The following is a 21,293-nucleotide window of genomic DNA, read 5'->3' on the forward strand; positions in this document are numbered from 1 at the left end:
AGATTGGATTGCTCTCAGGAGCTCAGTGAATTCCAGCGTAGTAAAATGCTAGGATACCACCTATGCAACAAGTCCATTCACAAAACTTCCTCACTACTAAATATTCCACAGACAACTGTTAGTGGTATTGTAACAATCTCAAAGCAATTGGAATCGACAGCAACTCAGCCATGAAGCGACAGGCCACTTCAATTACAGAGCGGGGTCGGTGGTGCTCAGGCTCATAGTGCACACAGACGCTGTCCTAAACTTTGTGGAAAATGTTTGTAGAACAGTTGAAGATGTTATGACTGCAAATGTTGTGCTGACATCATATTAAGCCACATGGCTTAAGAATGGGATGTCACTCAAGTTCACATGTGGGTGAAAGCAGATATATCGTAGTACTTTAACTTCTGCTCAGATTGCTGCATTTGGGCTCAAATGAGACTCAGGCTGAATACAGTTTTCCTGGCTTTATTGTTAAGCAGGAATTAGTTTACTGGAAGCTGGTAAGTGGCTTAATTGAAAGGTCTCTCAGCAGAATTGCAACAAGGAGATCTGCCAGAGAAGAGAGGGGATAGTAGGAGTGGCCAAGGTGAGTCTGAAAGGTACTTCAGTTTTCAGTTTTATTTATTTGTCATATGCAAGTTAGCACAGGCTCAACATTGCAATGAAATGTGTTACTTGTAACACAGGTACTGTTAGGTACTTGTAATATTTGTGATTTGGTTCTGGAGTCTTAGTTGCTGGCTTCTTGGATTGGTATCCTAAGGTGTGACTGGCTGGCAGGTGGAATTCCAGGGCTGCAGCGAGTACAACAGAAAAGCGTGGACTTGTGTGAGTTAATAGAAAGTATTTTCATTTACAGGTACAGAGAACCAGGAGAACCAAGACCCAGGAGACCAGGTTTTACAGCCAGGTTTCAGACAGATAACCTGGGTGCAGATGGCACAAACAGGAAAGAAACATACAAACATACCATCATGACATGATCTTTGCTCTCAAACTGCTCTCATTTAGTCACAGATGTGCAAACATAAAGAAGCACACTTCTCATTTATCATGTTCAAGATAATGTTTTTCTCTTATTTGCCTCCTTACTTATTTCACACTCTTTCAGATGAAATCATGATAAATGGACATAAAAACTGTTCTGTTAGTAGTGTTTTATTCATAAGCTTTAGGTTTTAGGATTTTTAATCACTATGGCCTTTAGAAAATTAACATGTGTTGCCCTGCACCCTCTGCTGCTAACATACATATTTGAAATTAATTTGGATCACACATTTTTGTTTTGTGACTAGATCGTACCATCAGTTCATCATCACTTACTGACTGTTATCCAGGTACTGAATTTCTCTTCATATTTTCAAACAACTTTAGTATTAATTTCTAATGTGAGGAAGATTGATGCCCTGAAATATGATACAAAAACATGACTTATATCTTGCTGCAAGTTTATAATAGCTTTATTATAGTCCCCAAAATTTAGGTATCAAAACAATTTTTGTTAGATTGATGAAATGTTCCTTATTTTTTTGGATGTTTGTCACACTTAAATGTTTCAGATCATCAAACAAATTTAAATATTAGTCAAAGATAGCACAAGTAAACACAAAATGTAGTTTTTAACAGAAGGTGTTTATTATTAAGGGGTGAAAAAATCCAAACCTACTTACATGGCCCTGTGTGGAAAAGCAATAAACTGACTGTGGTGTATCACATCTTTGGAAAGCTGTTTAATTCTTCTAACCACACCCAGGCCTGATTACTGCCACACCTGTTTCCAATCAAGAAATCACTCAAATAGGACCCGCCTGATAAAGCAGAGTAGATTGAAAGATTCTCAAAAGCCAGACATCAAGCTGCGATCCAAGGAAAATCAGGAACAAAGAAACAAAGTAAATGAGTCTGGAAACGGTTATAAAGCCATGAGCTGTGAGACTCCTACTCTGTGGACTGACTAGACAAAAGTTTTTGGAACGTGTGTGTCCCATTACATCTGGCGTAAAAGTAACACAGCATTTCAGAAAAGGAACATCAAACAAACAGTAAAATATGGTGGTGGTAGTGTGATAATCTGGGACGGTTTTGCTGCCTCAGGACCTGCAGATGGATGGACCTGATGGTGGAAATGCAAAGGCGGAAAACCTGTAGACTAGGAGTTGTTTCTCCTACTGTTTAATTTATTTTCACTGCCAGTTTGATTAAGGGTGTGCAAAACTGTTGGTTAGGTTTAGAAGATTTTAGTTTGTCTCAAAACACAGGGATTATTAACACAAAACAGCCATGTCTTGGATTATTCTCACCTTCAAATCATCAAGTGTTGCTATACGGTTTCATTACATAAACATCTTTTGATTGTATTTTTCATTTTATTTTTTACTAATATTTGATTGCTGTAATTAATTATGACACTGACAATTTGTCAGTTTCTTTTAAATGCCTTTTTAATTTCATTTTAGCATGGTTTAGCTTTCTGTTTTAACTTGGTTCTAATAAACAAAATAACATTATAATGCACAGATAATTTCCACACCTGCATCATCAGATCTAGCAAACTTTCATTTATTGTATCACACAGCCTTAGCTGCTTTGAAAGCGCTTCCTCACGCTTAAATTGCTGTGTATATGCCTGACTCATAATCTATGAGAAGACAGATCAGACAGGACAGTCACACTGTTGTATTATCATTGTTATGAAATAATATACACAAAATAACTGGGTTACAAATCAATGACAAAACTCATGAAACTGTAACATTTTGTCACTTCAAATTAAACATGAACCAACATTTTTTGATGTGAAATCATTCTTTAACACTGGATTTGAATCTCATTATAGAAAAATAAAAGACTAAATTACAAACACCCGCTCTCCCCCCAATAACAGATATCAAGCAAATGTGATGTTAATTGAGGACTTACAGCACAAATAAATAAGGTAAAAACAGAAAAAACACTTAAGAACACTTCAAAGGAAAATACCATTTACACAATACCAAGGTTAGTGTAACGACCCCATGTTGAGCCCATAATTTAATCTGATAGGCTCTCTCTGATAGGCTGGTCAAATAAACAAACACGATCAATCTCTGAGTACATCCAGCCTCTGCTTTTTTTCAGAATATAAAAGAAATATAAAGATCGCTGCATTAGTCTTCTACATGCGTATTATTATTAAACCTATCTAATTTAAACACTGTTAGATACCATACTGCATCTTTGGTGGTGTTGACGGTGAAGGCGTGGGGTGTTTAACACTAACCCTGAGAAGTGCGTGATGTGGGGAAAAGAAAAAAAAGCCATCCATCTGCCACTCTGTCAAGGAATTAAAAGAAAGATATCACCCACAAAGTTAGAGTCACCCTAATACTAAGATCAAAAAGCACAACGACACCAAATAAAATCTTAGTGTCTTAAGGCGTAACAGCAAAAAATAAAATAACATAAAATTAAGGCACATCAGCAGTCTAGAGTACAAAATATAAAACCTTGAAATGGCAGAGCTCAAGCTTTTACAACATTTCTATTAAACAATACAGGCTCCTGTGTGATGATGATGAGGCATTTCACAAACCAAGTAAAAGAAACATGTAGGACCACCAAAGGAGTCTCCTGACTTGTAATGCGGCTCAAAGTCTCTTCTGTACATAAATTTATATTTCTGTCCATTTCTTTGTGCTTCAGGTACACTCGGGCAGATTTTTCTTTTCTTAAGTACTTAGAAGTAGGGCTGGGCCATATCATACCGTTCACGGTAATACCGGTGTAATGTTGGGCAACGACAGGAAAAAGAAATATTGCGATAGAATATGGGTAAAACGCGCATGCGCAGTGCCTTTGTTTACATACGCACATGGCGGCGACGCAGAATGAGAAGAGCGAAAGTGGATCGTTGAATGAAACGGATGAACCAGAATTGGTTTGTAAAAATGCTGCAACTTCAGTGGTGTGGAACTGGTTTAGCTTTCGTCCGTCAGATACACAACAAAGCACTATTTTTGGTAGAGCATGCTAGCGGGCCGTCGTTATTACCGTGTTGTTTGGAAAATACGGCACACTTAAAATCAATCCTTTGATTTTTCTGAAAATCGACAGTGCCCCTTATAATCCCGTGTGCCTTATGTATGAATTCTGGTTGTGTTTACTGACCTCCAAACGATTTTATGTCGTACACGGCGCTCGAAAATCTGTCAAATGTTTTAGTACGACTTTGCTGAGCTACGAAGCCGCACCGCTTGATGGATTGTCAGAGCATTAGGGCTATCGCAGGCAGGAGCCTCGCGGAGCGATACGTACTGTGCTTCAACATAATATTACCGTATTGTGTGTGTATAACCTCTTTTTAAGTTTTGTGGATATTCTACGTGGTTATGCTGAGGATATGTCGGCCAATTTCCACTGGAAATGCCTTTTGGTTAAACTGTCAGCAAGGAATTTGCATTTGCACTGTACAATTTTTATATAACTTTAATGCACATAAAAACAGCTGCTTGTTTAAGTGAAAATACATTGATGGGGTTTTTCAGTTGAAAAGTATTTTGTCTAGTGTCAATTATATCGTCAGTTATATTGTTGTCGCAAATTTTCAAATGTATATCGTGATAAATATTTTTGGTCATATCGCCCTGCTCTACTTAGAAGTACCTAACAGGAACACATACAACAACAGTAGCCAAATATCATTCTTAGTTCAAAGCTAATTTATTACATTAATAAAAACCTTCCCATTTTTTTTCTCTTTAGCTAATATAACTTAATGTTAGTAACAGTGACTGAACATTAAGTTAGCCTAAAGTCAGATTACTGATGTCGACATATCAAATTAAACATGTTTAAAAGACTAAAATAATGTGAAACAACTTTTCACTTGTGGAAAGTTTTTCTCTGTTGCCTTTGTGTTGGCATTTCTTTCACTAAAACATCAACAAAAGTGGACACAAGTCTGGGATTTTATGCATGAATAGGTCAGCGATCTTTGTCAGATCTCCTGAGCCAGACAGTAGGAGCAGAGAAGCATCCACTGGCAGCACCACTGTGTATGTATGTTTACGCCTTTTAAAACCAGGCATTTTAAGCAAGAGGAGGATCTGAGTGAGTGAGAAACCAGATGCACTACATCCTCGTATGACGGTATTTTGTCAGTCAGAAGGAAACCACACTGTAAATCACATGCATTTCATCATCTGTTCCACTCTAAATGGGGGCGTTATTTATAAAGCACAAAACAACCTTAGAAGCTAGAGTGAGACCATAACTTCATCACCAAAGTGTTTAGGTAATAAAATAAGATGAGCAGCAAGATTGTTTTTCATTTCTATATATTGGGGCCAGAGCCTTTGTCCATCATTTACATACAGTCTATGTTCAGAGTGTTACTTAACAACAGTTGGTAAATCTGAACTCTGACCCATGCTTGAAGAATATTTTGCTTCTGCGGAAGGAACCCTGTTTACGACATTCATCACAGCTGACATCACAACTGATCTGAACTTTGCCAACGTGGCAGCGTAATTTCTTTTTTAACACAATCCCAGTCTTAAAGTATTTTAAGGCACAAATGGATATCTCGACATTAAGCAGGCATAGTTCTGTATTTGACCACATTATAGCTAGGTATTCATTAAAACCAAACAAAAAGCATGAAATAAAAACTCCTCAGCAACATATCTTGAAGAAGCGCTCATCCAATAATGCACTCTTTCTAGATGCTGACATGCTGTAGGTGTTGCAGGTGGCAAAACTTAATCTAACAGTCTGTGCAGGAAGCCACACAAGTGTTATTAGTTCATTTTTAAGAACAGATTCAAAGTCTTTCCAAAGAACATAGAGTTTCTGTCTGTTAGCTTCAGTCAGGTAAACGTTAACCAAACAGGCTGAGGAAGCAGAGCGTCACAGCAGCTGCTCCCTCAATTTTAAAGGGCCAGGATCACACTTCTTCAAAGAAGGCCATCTGAGACATGTATGCAGAGTTTCTCTGCAAAACAAGAGAAGCGTGAGCAATCATGGAGTAATCAGTAATTCTAAAAATACAAATGCAAACATTTTCAAGTATTTCATATTTGCCACATAAATGCTTTTGGCATTACAAAGTATTTACAACAGTAACTATTTACCAAGTCTGCTGATCCTGTATATCCTTAATTTAACTGAATCATCAGTATACGGCTGCATATTACATTCTGCTATCTTCAGGGCTAACTCGGTGAAACAGAAATGCGAGAATTCGAAGTGCAACAGTTTGTGTTACATATTAAGATGCAATTTGAAATCATTTTCTTCTATATGGTAAACTATTGACATAACAAAAGCAATTCCTTTGAGGATGTTTTCACATCAGTATAGTCAAAGGATTGAATTTAATATGAAAGAAAGCCAGGACAATGGATAACCTTTGAGTACAGTACCAGTCCATTTCAAACCTTATTTGTCATCATTATAACATTTTCTTTAATCTAGACTTTTCTTAAATTCGTGTTAGAGATATTGTGGTGCTCTGGTTGTCCTTTGGATAATGAGATCTGAAATTCCAGTAGTGATTCAAGCTCAACAGGACAAACAGTAATTACCAGTGATGCAGTGAGTACACGGGCCAAATAAAAGCTGAATTCAACTGAACTGATTGCGGTGGACTGAGTGTTTCTTGTAAACCTAGTTTATGCTGAAGAGTTTCTAAATTAGAACATTTATAAATGTGCTACAAATGAAAACAATCAATGACCCTAGGAGATAATATAAGATAAAAATAAATGATAAAATTAATCTGCTTTTTGCATGTTAATGTTAATCTAGAATTTTTGAAATTTTAAGAAATATTACCCCAAAAATTACATTTTGCACTTAAATTGTCCAAAATTTCATTTTGAATGAAAAGGTTACCACAGTTTATGTTTGGATATCAGATGTTTGTTCACAACCTGATTAACCTCCTAGAACCTGGCATCCACATATGTGGACATCACATTTTGGGTTATTTAGACTAAAATACTCAATTTTGCTCTACAAGGGCCTGAGATCCACTTACGAGGACATTATACTGCTACTGTTCTATCAAAATTTTAAACGAATATCCTCGTATGTGGCTCTTATTTTTCTTAAAAACAAAAATGAGGTAAAAAAAAAAAAATCTGGTAATTCTTTGTTTTTACATTCATCAAGTCCCAATCAGCACAAATATCAAAGAAATTCAAAATGCATGCGGTGGAAGAGTTTGGGTCTTAGGAGGTTAAAGATGTGATGAAGAGTTAAACAAAAAAACTTTAAATGAGTTCATTTTTTTTTTTTTTTTTGTTTAAATAGGGACTTTTTTTTCTTCTTTTGTTTAAAACATAGCACAAAAAAGATATATAAAAATATATAAAAATATTAGTTTTCTGTATTTTAAAAACGGATATCAGCCCAGAATTTCACAAACTCCAAATGCGCATTAGTGGGCATGAGTTGCAGTTACTGGTTTGGTTATACTAACACTCTGACACATGACTAAGCATCAATAAAACTAATGACATTACATGAATGGCTCATACGTACGTTGCTGTGAGCTATGTAGACTGGCTCTGGGATGTACCCCCTCGCCTCACTGTGCAGGTTGTAGAGGCTGGCCTGTTGCTGCTGCTGCTCCTCCAGCTTCAGAGATTCGATCTCAGACTTGAGCTCCTTCAGCTGGTCCTGAAGATGTTTGCTCTTCTCCATGTACTCCAGCCTGTATTTATGCATGCCACAGTATCATCAACAAACAGCCAAACTGTCACTCTAAAGTGCCGTTGCAGGGGATTTAAACCCCGGCTTACCTCTCTCTCTCAATCTCCATAGAGAGCCGTTTCATGTCGGAGTCCTTGAAGTCGAGGCGTGCAGGTGGTGACTCACAGGCAAAGTCGGCTGCTTCAGGAGGAGCAGGAGGAGCAGGGGGAGCAGAATAAGCTGCTATGAGCTGGAAGACAAGCACACAGATGTCATTTAAGTATAAATATTCACAAAGGTAAAGCACATTACACTTTTAAAATCTGGGGTCACATGAGGGCAAAAAAACAAAATAATTCACTGAATTATCATTATCAGAAAATTCAGTTTTGTGTGTAATACCACTGCTATTTGAAATCCCTCATTTTGAGCAATAACACAAAAGCATACAACTTTCTCTATCTAACTTGGTTACTAACAAAGTTCATTTATAGCGACTGATATAAAACACATTAATGTTTTGTGGGTTTTTTCTTGTCAATTATCCACACTAATAAATATAAATCTGCAATACTAATAACACCCACAGATTTCGCACCTCTTCTCTTGCCATTAAAAACATTCTGGGAGACATGAAATCGCTAACTTCAAGAAATAAATGAGGGAATTTATAGAACAATGATAATCCTCCCTAAAAAATAACTTTGAGGATCGCAAATTGATGGTCCATATTAAGCTCATAAATTACCTAGAGCAGCTAATCAATGCCCTTTGCAGCGTAATAACATGGAGATCAGAGCTCTTATAATGAAAACAAACTCCTTCAATCTACAAAAGAAATCCAGGCATCACAGAGATCAGAGAAGCAGTAGTGTGATCAACGTACAGGGTAGGTTGTTTTGGTGATCTCCAGCAGCTTCTGCTTGGCTCTCCTCTCGGCGTCCTTTGCCTCAGTCAGGTCCTGTTTCAGGTGATCAGCTTCCTTCAACCTGGAATCAGAGTCAGAGTTTAGTCAGTTCAACTAAGAGTAAAGTAAATACTTGTGATTATTATCAGAGCAGTACTTTTTTCTTTTCTTTTTACAACTTATTCTGAAACAAAAGGAACACAAATGAAGCATTATGGGCTTCTTATCAAAGACATGAAGATCATCATGTGTCTCTTGATGACATGACAATTAGGGGGCTTTTATCCTCCTTTTGAACTGATTTGCAGACCTATTTATGCATAGCACAGTTAGCACATTTATACCAAGTACATTTATATATAGCAGCTTAGGTTTAGGTTGAGTTTAGGTGATTTCAGTAATTAAGTTTAAGTGATCATGTGCCTTTGAGTTTAACAATGCATGTTTAAACCCAGCCTTAATGTTATAACAGAATCAAGATAATGACAGAGCAACAGACCCAGTTTTTCTAACACATTCATTTTAGTGAACCCCAATGCTGTTGGTGGTTGAGGAGGAATGCTGGGTTTTGAGAGGGAAGAAAACTGGATGGAATCAAAAGCATATCTCGGGTTTCCTGCATCTTTTTTTTTTTTTTACTCATTTTGAAAATCTCAGAGAGACATATTTCAGAATAAGTTGAAAACTCTTTTAAAATTACCACCACATGCCAGCTTAGGCTAAATCTTTGCAAGTTTATGTGAAATATTTTTAGAGGACTTTTATTAATAGTGTTTCATTTATTTAGTTACCAGTTGATAAATGTTATGCACGGACAAACGTTATAAAGGGATTAAATTTCAACTAATGGAAATATCTAAAATAAAAACTCAAATGATTTCAGACCTCCGCTCAGACTGCTCCACCAGTTTTACAGCCAGCTGCTCCGCCTCCCTCATCTTCTGCTCCATGAGCCTCTTCTCCTCCTTGGTCTTCATGGCTGCGACCTCTAACCTCTGCCTCTCCTGCTCAGCTTCTGCAGCTTTGTGGGCCAACAGCTTCGCTTCCTCCTCAGCAATCTGAGCTTTCTCTGCCAGCAGGTCTGCTGTCTCCTCAGATCGCAGCTGGACAAAATTTATTTAACATTTAATCCAAATTTTTACAAAGTTGCATAAGATAAACTCTGAAAATTCAAGAGTTATCTCAGGTCAATGACAATATTCTCACCAGTGCCTCGTTAGCCAGTCGTGCTTCATCCTGCAGCTGGAACAGTCTTCTTTCCATTTCCTCTTTTGCCCGTTCCGCTTCCTCCCTCATCTGTTTCTCCCGTGCCAGGATCTGGCGCTCCATCTACATGGCGGCCCATTTAAAGTTTGTTAACCACAATAAAAGATTTATGATCGATCACTGTGAGCATCCTATCTAATGTGATGTTCCAGTGGAGTTGAGACCACAGACCTTCTTGCGGGCCTTTTCCTCTTTGGCTTGAGCTTTCATCTGCTGCACTTCAATTGAGTCCACCTTCCTCCTCCTCATAAACAAATCATGATTCCCAATGCACAACTGCAGGATCTAAGGAGTCAGGTGAAACATAATCAGCACAAACTTACGACATACAACATTTAACCTTTAAGTAGATGACATCACAAACACAGAGGCAAACCAACCAGCTTGTTGACACGCAGCTGAGATGAGTAGAACTTGAAAACATCTTTCTTCTTGTCCAGAGGTTTGATTGTGAACTGCAACAACATGAAAACAAAAAACAAAACAAAACATGCAGATTAACCGAGAGCACAGTTTACAACAGATCAACATGAAAGAAAATATGACACTGAAAGAAAGCAGTTTCCAATACACAGCTGTAAGGCTGTAATAATATAACAAAAAGGCAGCTCAAAATCAAAACCAAATGTCACACAGGCACGTTTGTTAACATACAACTTAAGATGTACATGAAAAATGTTACAAAAATATAAATAAGAAAAATTAATTATCTGCTTATATTAAATAACAATGCCCCTTAAATAAAATGTTATTTTCTTGCATACCAAAGACTCACATTTACGCAATCAAGAAAATGCAATGCTTGCATGCAAAAGTATGAAATGGAATAAAATGAGGAAAATTCTATTCTTTTTTCTAGCCAGTGAGTTTCTTTGTAAAAATTGGGAATAATTATATATATATATATATATATATATATATATATATATATATATATATATATATATATATATATATATATAACAACAACAACAACAACACAGAGCAAGATGCCCTGTGACAGGTTACACTGTTAAGCTGTAACTGAAAAGCTTTTCAGAAGGGTGTCTGGTAGCTGGCACACAAAGATAATTTTTGGCCAGGCAGTTCATTGCTGGATAGCCAACTTTATGTTCCTTCCACCATTTGAGGGGGTCAGCATCACAGTCTATGTTCCAAGAAGCTTGCCAGTGATCTTTTCTTTTTAGTCAAATGTGCTACGGCTGCTCATCGAGTATAATTTTAATGAAACATAAACAACATTGTCTCATCCTGCATCCTTTTTAATATGTCTTAAAAACTCAATATATTGTCCAGACTTACACTCGGCTAGTATTTAACGAGTGTTTCCAGGAAATCTGGTATATTTGCACAAACTATGGTTGAAAAGAAAAGGAAAATATTAAAATTAAGTGAATGTCTCTATTTAAAAAAAAAACAAAAAAAACATGATGTGATATTATAGTATATAGTATATCAGAAATCTGTTCACTATTTTTATTACAAATTATATCAGTAAGGAAGCTGACTAAATATTAACTGATAATTTATGGCAAAGGGGTGGGATTAAATAAGTGTTTACTTCTTCCCACTCCAATTCAACATGTAAATTAATCAGAACGGTAGCTATATTGAAATGTATTGATTTTTTTTGTATAGTATTTTTTTTCTTTCTTATGTTCTTTTCTAAATGTACCTGTATATTGTTTACATGTTTGAAATAAATTACCAATCAAAGTGTCTGTTAGGGCCCAAAACAAATTGCAAGAAGGTTTGTAGTGCAGCAAACTTTGTAACGGAATTCATATAGTAACAGCCAGCAACCTGTGCTGTTACTATATGCTGGCTGTTACTCACTGTTGATCACGTTCACTGTTACTGAACCTGTACTCACCAACCCTTCCCTAGGCCAGAATGACTCTGGATGACATTAAAATGTTGAAAATACAAATTTGTTGGAATAGGACCAAAGATGTGGAATACAATCAAGCGTGCCCATGAATGCTGCATTTATGTTTTTAATGGATTCTCAGATACACAGACACAGTAATACAAAACAGCCATTTAAAAATACCCACAAGTGTCTCAATTCAGGTGGCAGAAAAGTAATGAGAGGCAAAAAAAATTGCAGACAAAATATATCAATCTAAGACTATTTTAAGAATATTATTTTGGATGTGAGCATTATGCCCAGTTTGTCTGCAGGACAGCCCACTCCTTGCCCTTACCTCCTTTTCACTATATGAGATATTACGGATGCCGCTCCAAGGAAAGGACTTGTTAGGGGTGAGTTTGCTGTTGGGGTTGTAGATGTGCAGACCCTGGGCATCAACTCCAAGTAGGAGGTTTGTGTCCCTCTTATTTTGCTGCCAATATATGTAGAAACACAAATGTTAACCCAAGAGACAGCAAAGTTAAATGTCAGATTCAAAAATGTGAAATCAAGTCATACTAATTCACACTCACAGTAATTTCAAAGTAGCTGACACCATACATCTCAAGATCCTGAGCAATCTTTAGGTATTCCATCTCAGCTTCATCTCTATATGGATGATGTGAAAATAAGAAATGGGATCACACAATGATACACCGATTACACTTAAACTACACAATCTAGTGCAATCTTTTGCTAAAGGTGTTAATAAGTCTTCACATGCTGGTCTTCAGCAGCCCCCTGGGTCAGCTGTACCTGGCGAGGCCTCTGTGCTCGGCATACCAAGCTGTGATCTTCTCCTCCCACATATCTGCTGTCATTTGGTACTGCATCACAACCTGGGATAAAGACACAGGATCACAGGGAAAATGTTAATACACTGAATGCACAGATGGTGTCTGACAAACTTGGCCAGAAATGACTGCTAACAAAAGAAAATAATTCTGGGAAACACCAGTTTTCATAGGTCAAATATGCACAGAGACCTGTATACTTACTGTTTTTGGCAAAAGCTCATCTTGTGCCAGGAAGCCTGGTTTATGGAAGTTTGGATCATAGTCTCCATACTGAAAGGGAAAAAACAGTAAAGAAGAAATCAAACATTAATGACACACAGAGGAAAATATTTATTCAGGGTTTGGTTGAATAACAGAGGTCATTAGGATCTGTGCAGTAAATAAGTTGCCCTTTATCAAATTTTAGCCCTTTTGTATCTCATGAATGCACTGCTCTTCATGCTGTCCATATAAGTAATCTGCATTATATTGATTTTGTTTCATATTTGCACGATGGTCTCCAGCAGCAAATGTACTCCAGGAGACTAATTATTTTCAGATAAAAGAAGGCCGAGCTCACTGCTGGTTTAGTGAGAATTTGACCCTCCAAATTTTCTTACCTTAGCTTGGACGGCATATGATGCCAACAGAACTGAAGCTTCAGGGGAGCAGAATATCTCTTCATCTAATATCTGTTTTTTTACCTAAACAAGAAGTTGACAACATGTGTGAACATGTACTGAGCTACATAAAAGCTTCTTAGACGTGAGGTAAATGCTACACACAGGTTGAGTTAAAATTCAAAATAAACTAAAGGAAAGAAATTCACCTAAAGGTTTCACCACAAAGTTATCAGAGTACCTGTAAGAAGAAGAGGTGTTGAGTAATTTCTTGAACCAGCTCTTCTTCTACTTTTTCCGGGAAAAATTTAGCAAGGAAATTAAATGTTATGGGAGAGTCCTTAGGAACCTCCTGGTCCAAGACCTTGATGAAAGATGAAAAGGAAAAGTTATTATATTATGTTTATACAACCATTCAAAAAAAGTTGATCCTATAAAGCCATATATGTTTTACAGAAGAACATAGAAAACATCAAATGTTTTAACTGATATGTTCCATTCCACGGAAAACAAATTTCTCAACTCATTTTGAATTTCTCTCTTCCAGCATGAAGAAATATTTGCACGCTGAAATACAACGCTGACTGATCTAGCCAATATAAATGTCTTATTTAAGCAACCTGTATAACCTTCCAAATATCCAGGTGACCTCTTTTTCCTTCCATAATTCATAGTAGAGTCCAGGTACTGCCTGGCTGCAGTTCACCAGCTGAAATCATTTGGTACTCCATGGTACAAAAAATACAAAAAAGCTAGAATATTAACTAGAATATTAACTAGAATATTAACCAGCAGCGGCTCTCTTCCTTTTCCAGATTTTTACAGACTGGTATTAAAAGAATAGTGCATGCTTCACAGTGGTAAACATGACCCTGTCCCAACTTTCCTAAAATGGGACATTTTTGCCGTTCAAAGATTGTATATGCATTTATAGTCTATTGTGAATAACATGTGGCTCTATGAGGTCTGTAAATTATTGAATCGTGTTTTTATTGACATTTTACACTCTTTTTTTTAAATTGGGGGTTTATTTGTTTATTTTTGGATCTCAGAGCCAATCTCCTTAGAATGATTCCTTCACTTACCCGCTTGTCTGGTTTTAGCCAGGCATAGGTATCCTTTACTGTGTACCTGAGTCCAAAAAACCAGGTCTCCCTCAAACCAACAGTTCGACATACCAGGTCAAAGAGGTCTTTACCTTTCCACTTGACCTGAAAAGAAAGGAGTTAGAAAGATATGAGCAAGTGAAAATGCTCAAAGCAAGGGTATTTGCAGCTGTAGCCCTTTAACTGTCCTGTCTCAATATAAAGAAAAATGTAAGAATAATTATTATAAGAATGTTACAATCCTGGTGTACTGGCAGGGCTCCCTGCAGTGTTTTATAGTGTAGGTGGGACACATCCCCAAGAATCTAATGTATCCTGTGAAATGTAATCTTTCACAGGACAAAAATGAGCTGTGGTTTAAAAAGATAACATATCAATGTTTGTGGGGGGAAAGTAGCGGTATTATTTCACACAGCAGAGGCCCCACATGAGTATAGCCATTGTTGACTGTCATTTACTTGCTCAATCAATCACAAGATAACGTGTGTCAGGATCTATAACTGCTGCTGATAAACTATTTCCTGGGTAAACCCTGACAGACACATGAGGCTGCATGACATGTGTCTTAGATTACAGCAGTGCCCTTCACGTTTAAAACCAGTGAAAGGCCTCCTACAATTTTGCCGAATTTAACTTTTGCAAGGTGTGATGCATGGCCTTTTCAAGCAATTCTTTACTGTTAATCTGGGAGTTCATTTTAAAGGAGCCAAAGATTATATATAAAAATGTAATCACAGTTAATTATTATACTTCGACCTATTATACAGGCTCGCATATATCCATACCTCGCAGCTAAACTCCATTTCAGCATCCATAGTGATAACTTTGACTTTAAAAGTCTTTGGCTGCTTCTTCTTTAATCCCAGGATAGACATTTTGAAGACGTTTCGGTCAAAAAGCTGTGGAAAAAAATTAACAGAACAGATTATAGAGCTACAAATTACATTTAACAAGTGATACGATGAACCAACTGATGACTTAAGCAGCACGTTTTTAATGTAATTTACAGTGTTAAGCGCATGGAAGGAACTGCTTCTTGATCATGTTCTCTTTAGCATCCAAACGATAAATTAGTTTTTCCAGCGGTTTTAGAGATACAAAAAAATGAATCAAAACAACATGCATTAAAAAGTTAGATGGGGCCATTACCGCTTAGTAAAGTTTGAAACTTCTGGTGTCCAACAACTCTGAGAAGAGGCAGGGCTTTTGTGTGGGGAGAGCAATGCTAGGCTAACATTTACTACAACAAACAGCAGTTAGCTTTCCAGCTATGCCACGAAAACCGAGCAGAAAAAGTTGTAGAAAGAGCGAAACTTTTGAGAAACTCCCATGATGAAATTCAGATGTTAAAGCTGATTCAAATAACACTTGGGAACAACTGTGCTAAGTCTCTCGGTTTTAGGTGGGTTAGCTTTCTGTTAAAATCTAGGACGACTTTCCAGAAGATTTTTGTTTTGATTCCCAGACACTCTACAGGTGGGAACACGAATAGCAACTGTGGATAACGCTACTGCGCATGAGCAAGCGCGAGTTCAAATGCCTCCTTCGGTGGTTGTCGGGAAATACTGGTTCCAGGCGTGGTGTGTGGCCATGAATGCAGCAGCTACCAAAGATCACATATTATAGAATAAAATGTATAGGAAAGAAAATAATCTGAAAGAATGTAAACGCCTCTTCATGGCGGAAAAAGAGCAGAGAAAGCGGCCTCTTTCCCCGAAAGACTTTACTGAGGGAATAACGTGCCCGCTCTTTTATACAGTCATTGGTTGCTTCCTGGTGTTGCTGCACAGGCTCTCGGTGTCCCCGATTCAGTTTGCTGCAGTGTTAGTCCTGTCTTTATTGTTGGAGTGTGAACGGAGAAAGCAGAAAGATCCAGGGAGACGACTGCTGGTAAACTGGCGCCCTGTCTCGTCATCTTTACACGTATACATATATGTCATAGCAGCAGACTGTGTCTTCTACAACCGTAAAAGAAATCAGACAAGTGAGTGTTCAAGCCGAAAGAGCCCGTGGTATTTACTACATTGCAGAAGTTATAATAATACAATAAAAATAATAATGACAATAATGTGCAGCTGTTGTGTTAATTGATTAATGATTCAGACTGTTCAGACAAACGTATGCTGGTTTTAGTTTCCAAAATTGTTCATTTTTGCTCTTTAATTTGGCTAATGTGAAAGTAGTCAACAGATCTGTTGAGTAGACGAACAAATTAAATTTATGATGACTGACAGAGCAATTAAAATCTCAAAACAAAAAATTAAATTTGCTAGAAAATGAACCAAAGAATGTCCATCCATCCATCCATCTTCATCCGCTTTATCCGGGGCCGGGTCGCGGGGGCAGCAGCTTAAGCAAAGAGGCCCAGACCTCCCTCTCCCCAGCCACCTCCTCCAGCTCATCCGGGGGAACACCAAGGCGTTCCCAGGCCAGCCGAGAGATATAATCTCTCCAGCGTGTCCTGGGTCTGCCCCGGGGCCTCCTCCCGGTGGGACATGCCTGGAACACCTCACCCAGGAGGCGCCCAGGGGGCATCCTTGTCAGATGCCCAAACCACCTCAGCTGGCTCCTTTCGATGTGGAGCAGCAGCGGCTCTACTCTGAGCCCCTCCCGGATGGCCGAACTTCTCACCCTATATCTAAGGGAGATGCCAGCCACCCTTCGGAGGAAGCTCATTTCCGCCGCTTGTATCCGCGATCTCGTCCTTTCGGTCACTACCCACAGCTCGTGGCCATAGGTGAGGGTAGGGACGTAGATCGACCGGTAAATTGAGAGTTTCGCTTTTACACTCAGCTCCCTCTTCACCACGACAGACCGGTGCAGCGTCTGCATTACTGCAGCTGCAGCCCCAATCCGTCTGTCGATCTCCGGCTCCCTTCTCCCATCACTCGCGAACAAGACCCCGAGATACTTGAACTCCTCCACTTGGGGCAGGACCTCATCCCCGACCCAGAGTGGGCACTCCACCCTTTTCCGGCTGAGAACCATGGCCTCAGATTTGGAGGTGCTGATCCTCATTCCCGCTGCTTCACACTCGGCTGCGAACCGCTCCAGTGCGAGCTGGAGGCCCTCACCCGATGAAGCCAACAGAACCACATCATCCGCAAAGATCAGAGATGAGATCCTGAGGCCACCAAAGCGAAAGCCCTCCGCCACTTGGCTGCGCCTAGAAATCCTGTCCATAAAAATTATGAACAGAACCGGTGACAAAGGGCAGCCCTGGCGGAGCCCATCACCCACCGGGAACGAGTCCGACTTATTGCCGGCAATGCGAACCAAGCTCTTGCAACGGTTGTATAGGGATCGAATGGCCCGTAACAAAGGGCCAGACACCCCATACTCCCGCAACACCTCCCACAGGACACCCCGAGGGACACGGTCGAATGCCTTCTCCAAGTCCACAAAACACATGTAGACTGGTTGGGCAAACTCCCATGCACCCTCAAGTATCCTCGAGAGGATGAAGAGCTGGTCCAGTGTTCCGCGACCAGGACGAAAACCGCATTGTTCCTCCTGCATCAGAGGTTCGACTAGCGGACGAACTCTCCTTTCCAGCACCCTGGCATAGACTTTCCCGGGGAGGCTGAGGAGTGTGATCCAAAGAATGTACGCTGCCTATATATTAAGACTGAATCTGTAATGTGTATGCACACTTGGAGTCTCTGGTTGTTATGATTTTGCTTGACTATGTTTGTTTCTTCTCAGCAGGTGTGTATATAATGTCAGCTGTGGCTAACACATTTGAAAATGTGAAAGCAGTTATTCTATCAGCTCATAAAAACACAACATCAAGGGACAAGGTCTCTTTTTACAACTCCTGGGCAGAGAACTATGATCAGGTGAGATAACCTTACCTTTTATATTTTACTAATACTTGCTGATTTTTATTATTAGCCACATCACTGCCTATATGGCTTGTTTTTCTACTCTAGTTCCTTGTAGTTTACATGCTTAAATGTTATCTGTATTGTTATAATTTTAGGCACTAATGTTACATTTGTCATTCTGCTGTTTTGTATGGTATAACCTTTAGTCTACTGTAATTTTTTAGCAATGTTTGACACGTACTAATCTTTTGAATGTATGTCTAATGGATAATAGTGAAAATATTGGTACTTTTTTCCAGGTAAATAAAAGAAATTGTTAGCACAGTGCAAGTTTATTATAAGAAGAAAATGCATCTGAAAATACAATGTTGTGAAATTTATCGTTACATATGTAATATAAAGTAAAAGAGTACAAATTACAGTTCTAAAGGATTTATCTGATGGAACAATGTTATGTATGTGTTTCATACATAATTAATGGGTAACTGTTCATGTTTTTGAGTAGGATGTGGCTGTCCTGGATTACCGTGCACCAACTCTGGCAGCAAACTGCATCTCTTCCCATTTCAGTGGAGATCGTGAAGGTGCTGTCGTATTGGATGTGGCCTGTGGTACAGGACTGGTGGCCACACAGGTAAAATAGAAAAAGAACACATGGCCTCAGGGAGAAACTGTAAATGTGCAGCCTTAATGAAGTGATTTGCAATTTAATATCGGACAAATCCTTTTTTGAAAACATTGTTGATATTTGATCTTTTTCAGTCTAAATAAATGTCTAGAAATTTCTTATAATGTAGTGACCTTTTCTTTCTTGATTCTACAACTTAATAACAATGTGTCTGATAACAACCTAAACATGTTGCACAGTTAAAGAAACTTGGATTTGGAAAGTTTGTGGGGGTAGATGGAAGCAAAGCTATGTTGGAGTTGGCAAGACAGAGCGGGTTGTACCAGGATTCGAAGCAGGTCATGCTGGGAGAAGAGCCACTGCCTATCCAGTGGGGTATTTAAAGCTTTATTATTATTTTATCCAAGTCATTAATTACTGTGTAATTTAATTTTCGGTTCTCAGGTAAGATGCTTTTAATTAGCATTTGTGTGCCTCTATTTTTCAGAGCTATTTTAAAATTATCGCATTTCAAGTGATTGTTTTCACGTTTTTTTATTGTTATGAAATCTAAAATCATAATTTTAAAAAGTAAAAGAATTACTGTTATTGTCATATGATATTATTTATCTTTATATTTTATACAACACTTACCTGTTATTGCTTTCCTATGTCATTGTCATTCTGTGTACTCATATTAGGAAATTGTCCTTATTTCTGCTCAAGAAAGTTTTTATATGTTGTTAAATTATGAATTTTGTGTCTGTCAAATAAAGTCATTGTCCTCATATAGAACGATCGTGGCTCAAGAGTTGGCAGTTCGTCCTGTAATCGGAAGGTTGCCGGTTCGAGCCCCGGCTCCGACAGTCTCGGTCGTTGTGTCCTTGGGCAAGACACTTTACCCGTTGCCTACTGGTGGTGGTCAGAGGGCCCGGTGACACCAGTGTCCGGCAGCCTTGCCTCTGTCAGTGTGCCCCAGGGCAGCTGTGGCTACAATATAGCTTGCCATCACCAGTGTGTGAATGAATGGGTGGATGACTGAATGTAGTGTAAAGCGCTTTGGGGTCCATAGGGACTAAGTAAAGTGCTATACAAATACTGGCCATTTACCATTTATAAGGACATACTTTCATGTTAAAAGATTATGTCCATGTTTTAAGTCCAAGCCTTATCCTTAAAGCACTAATTCCCCTTTTCTACCTTTTGCAGTAGATTCGTTTGATGTGGTTGTGATTGTTGGAGGACTAAGTTTTGGCCATGTCCCTCCTGCTGTGGTCAGAGATCTGTGCAAGTCCACCAAACCAGGTGTGAATATGTTTTTGTTGTGTTTTTGTTGTTGTTGTTCCAGTGCTGTCTCACCTACAGTCTCCCATCACTTTACTGAAGATGAGCTCTTATCACTTACTGCACTATCACCTCTTTCCACCAGGTGGCTACATTTGCATGACTACCAGAAGTAACCAGGACAATCTGGAGTACAAAGGCTTTCTTGACTCTGAGCTCAGGCAGATGGAGAACGAGGGGCTTTGGACTTGTGTGGAGGTCACAGAGGTGGAAAATTGGGAGAGAGCTGTGTCGGAGCACGAGGATGGCTACATATCTGGCGCTGTATATCTCTACAAGAAACTATAATTATACGTATATCACAAAAGTGTATGGTGGTTTAAAATCACACCAGCAAAGGTGCACTTATTAGAGAAGAAACAAAAACTGGATAAAATTGACATAAGATTAAAAAGGAAGGCTTGATTTTTGCATTTGCAGAATTAAGTAGGCTCAAAGATGGAAAGCTGCTTTCAACCAAATGAGTATCTTGCAACTGAGTAACAGACTTTTCCTTATTGAAAGTAAATGAACCCTTTTCTAAATAAATGGTTGTATAACTTGTGTCTGTAACTGTGTCTCTTGTGCATTAATATCTGCCATCCACTAATAAGTGAGTTTATGAGGTTGCATTTTCTAATTCAGTAATTCACTTGGCTCAGATGTTAGGTTATCCCCTTTGTGCTTAAAACTTTATTAACTTTATTTGCTATTTGTTTGAAAAGTCGATGAGAAATTGGACAATTATGCTTCTGTACACCACCACGGTGGATTTTATGTTAAGCAACCAAGATGAAGTGTAGATGTTTTACCAATGACCTGGTAAAACATACACTTACATAAAATGTAAGTGTGAGCCTAGAGTGTATGAATTGGCTATAGAGCAAAAAATTTAAAAAAAAAAAAAGACATGCAGGTATCCATCACACACAGAGAGAAGGGACAGGTAGAAGGGGGGGAGGGGGGAACCAGAGAAACGAAGAAAAGGACAACAGGTGGCAGTGTAAGCAATGTCGAACCATACCGCATTTTGTGAAGGACAAAACAGCAATGTGTATGAAATGTTTGGTTTTTTTAAAAACAACGTTTAAAGTATCACTCAGTATTCCTGCTAGTCCATTTATGCAGAAAATTTCACATCTTTGTCTCTGATATAGCAGTGCTGCTCTGCGTGCACTATCCATCTGTAGGCTCTGGCTGGATGACTGCTTATCAGTCAACCATTTTGTTATTGGTCATATTTCTCTCTGGGTTTATCACAGTGCATTATGAGCTGAAGAGAAT

The 21,293-nt window shown here is 38.5% G+C and overlaps 2 protein-coding genes across 5 annotated transcripts; one reads left to right on the forward strand and one right to left on the reverse strand.

Annotated features, from left to right (window-relative positions):
* Positions 1-2,529: 2,529 nt before the first annotated feature.
* On the reverse strand, positions 2,530-15,725 carry nf2b (NF2, moesin-ezrin-radixin like (MERLIN) tumor suppressor b). The gene is made up of 17 exons (XM_085174510.1): positions 15,402-15,725; positions 15,038-15,151; positions 14,232-14,357; positions 13,388-13,510; positions 13,147-13,230; positions 12,749-12,817; positions 12,507-12,589; positions 12,284-12,359; positions 12,046-12,183; positions 10,219-10,293; positions 10,010-10,123; positions 9,779-9,901; positions 9,458-9,675; positions 8,552-8,654; positions 7,776-7,915; positions 7,516-7,687; positions 2,530-5,962 (listed from the first exon to the last, which is right to left on the reverse strand). The coding sequence occupies exons 2-17, from the start codon at positions 15,125-15,127 to the stop codon at positions 5,915-5,917; spliced, it is 1,782 nt and encodes a 593-aa protein (XP_085030636.1). The 5' UTR covers positions 15,128-15,151; positions 15,402-15,725; the 3' UTR covers positions 2,530-5,914.
* An 80-nt stretch (positions 15,726-15,805) lies between these two features.
* Positions 15,806-20,582, forward strand: mettl27 (methyltransferase like 27). 4 transcript variants are annotated; one of them, XM_085174533.1, is made up of 6 exons: positions 15,806-16,236; positions 17,958-18,091; positions 18,585-18,713; positions 18,947-19,082; positions 19,896-19,991; positions 20,116-20,582. In XM_085174533.1, exons 1-6 carry the CDS (start codon positions 15,885-15,887, stop codon positions 20,316-20,318), a joined length of 1,050 nt encoding a protein of 349 aa, XP_085030659.1. In that variant the 5' UTR covers positions 15,806-15,884; the 3' UTR covers positions 20,319-20,582. The 4 variants fall into 4 exon arrangements, with proteins under 4 accessions (XP_085030659.1, XP_085030660.1, XP_085030662.1 ...); XM_085174534.1 differs by having other exon boundaries at positions 15,807-16,236; positions 17,961-18,091; XM_085174536.1 differs by having other exon boundaries at positions 16,049-16,142.
* Positions 20,583-21,293: the final 711 nt, after the last annotated feature.

Source organism: Neolamprologus multifasciatus, chromosome 10 (assembly GCF_963576455.1).
Source record: "Neolamprologus multifasciatus chromosome 10, fNeoMul1.2, whole genome shotgun sequence".
NCBI classification, from domain to species: Eukaryota; Metazoa; Chordata; class Actinopteri; order Cichliformes; family Cichlidae; genus Neolamprologus; species Neolamprologus multifasciatus.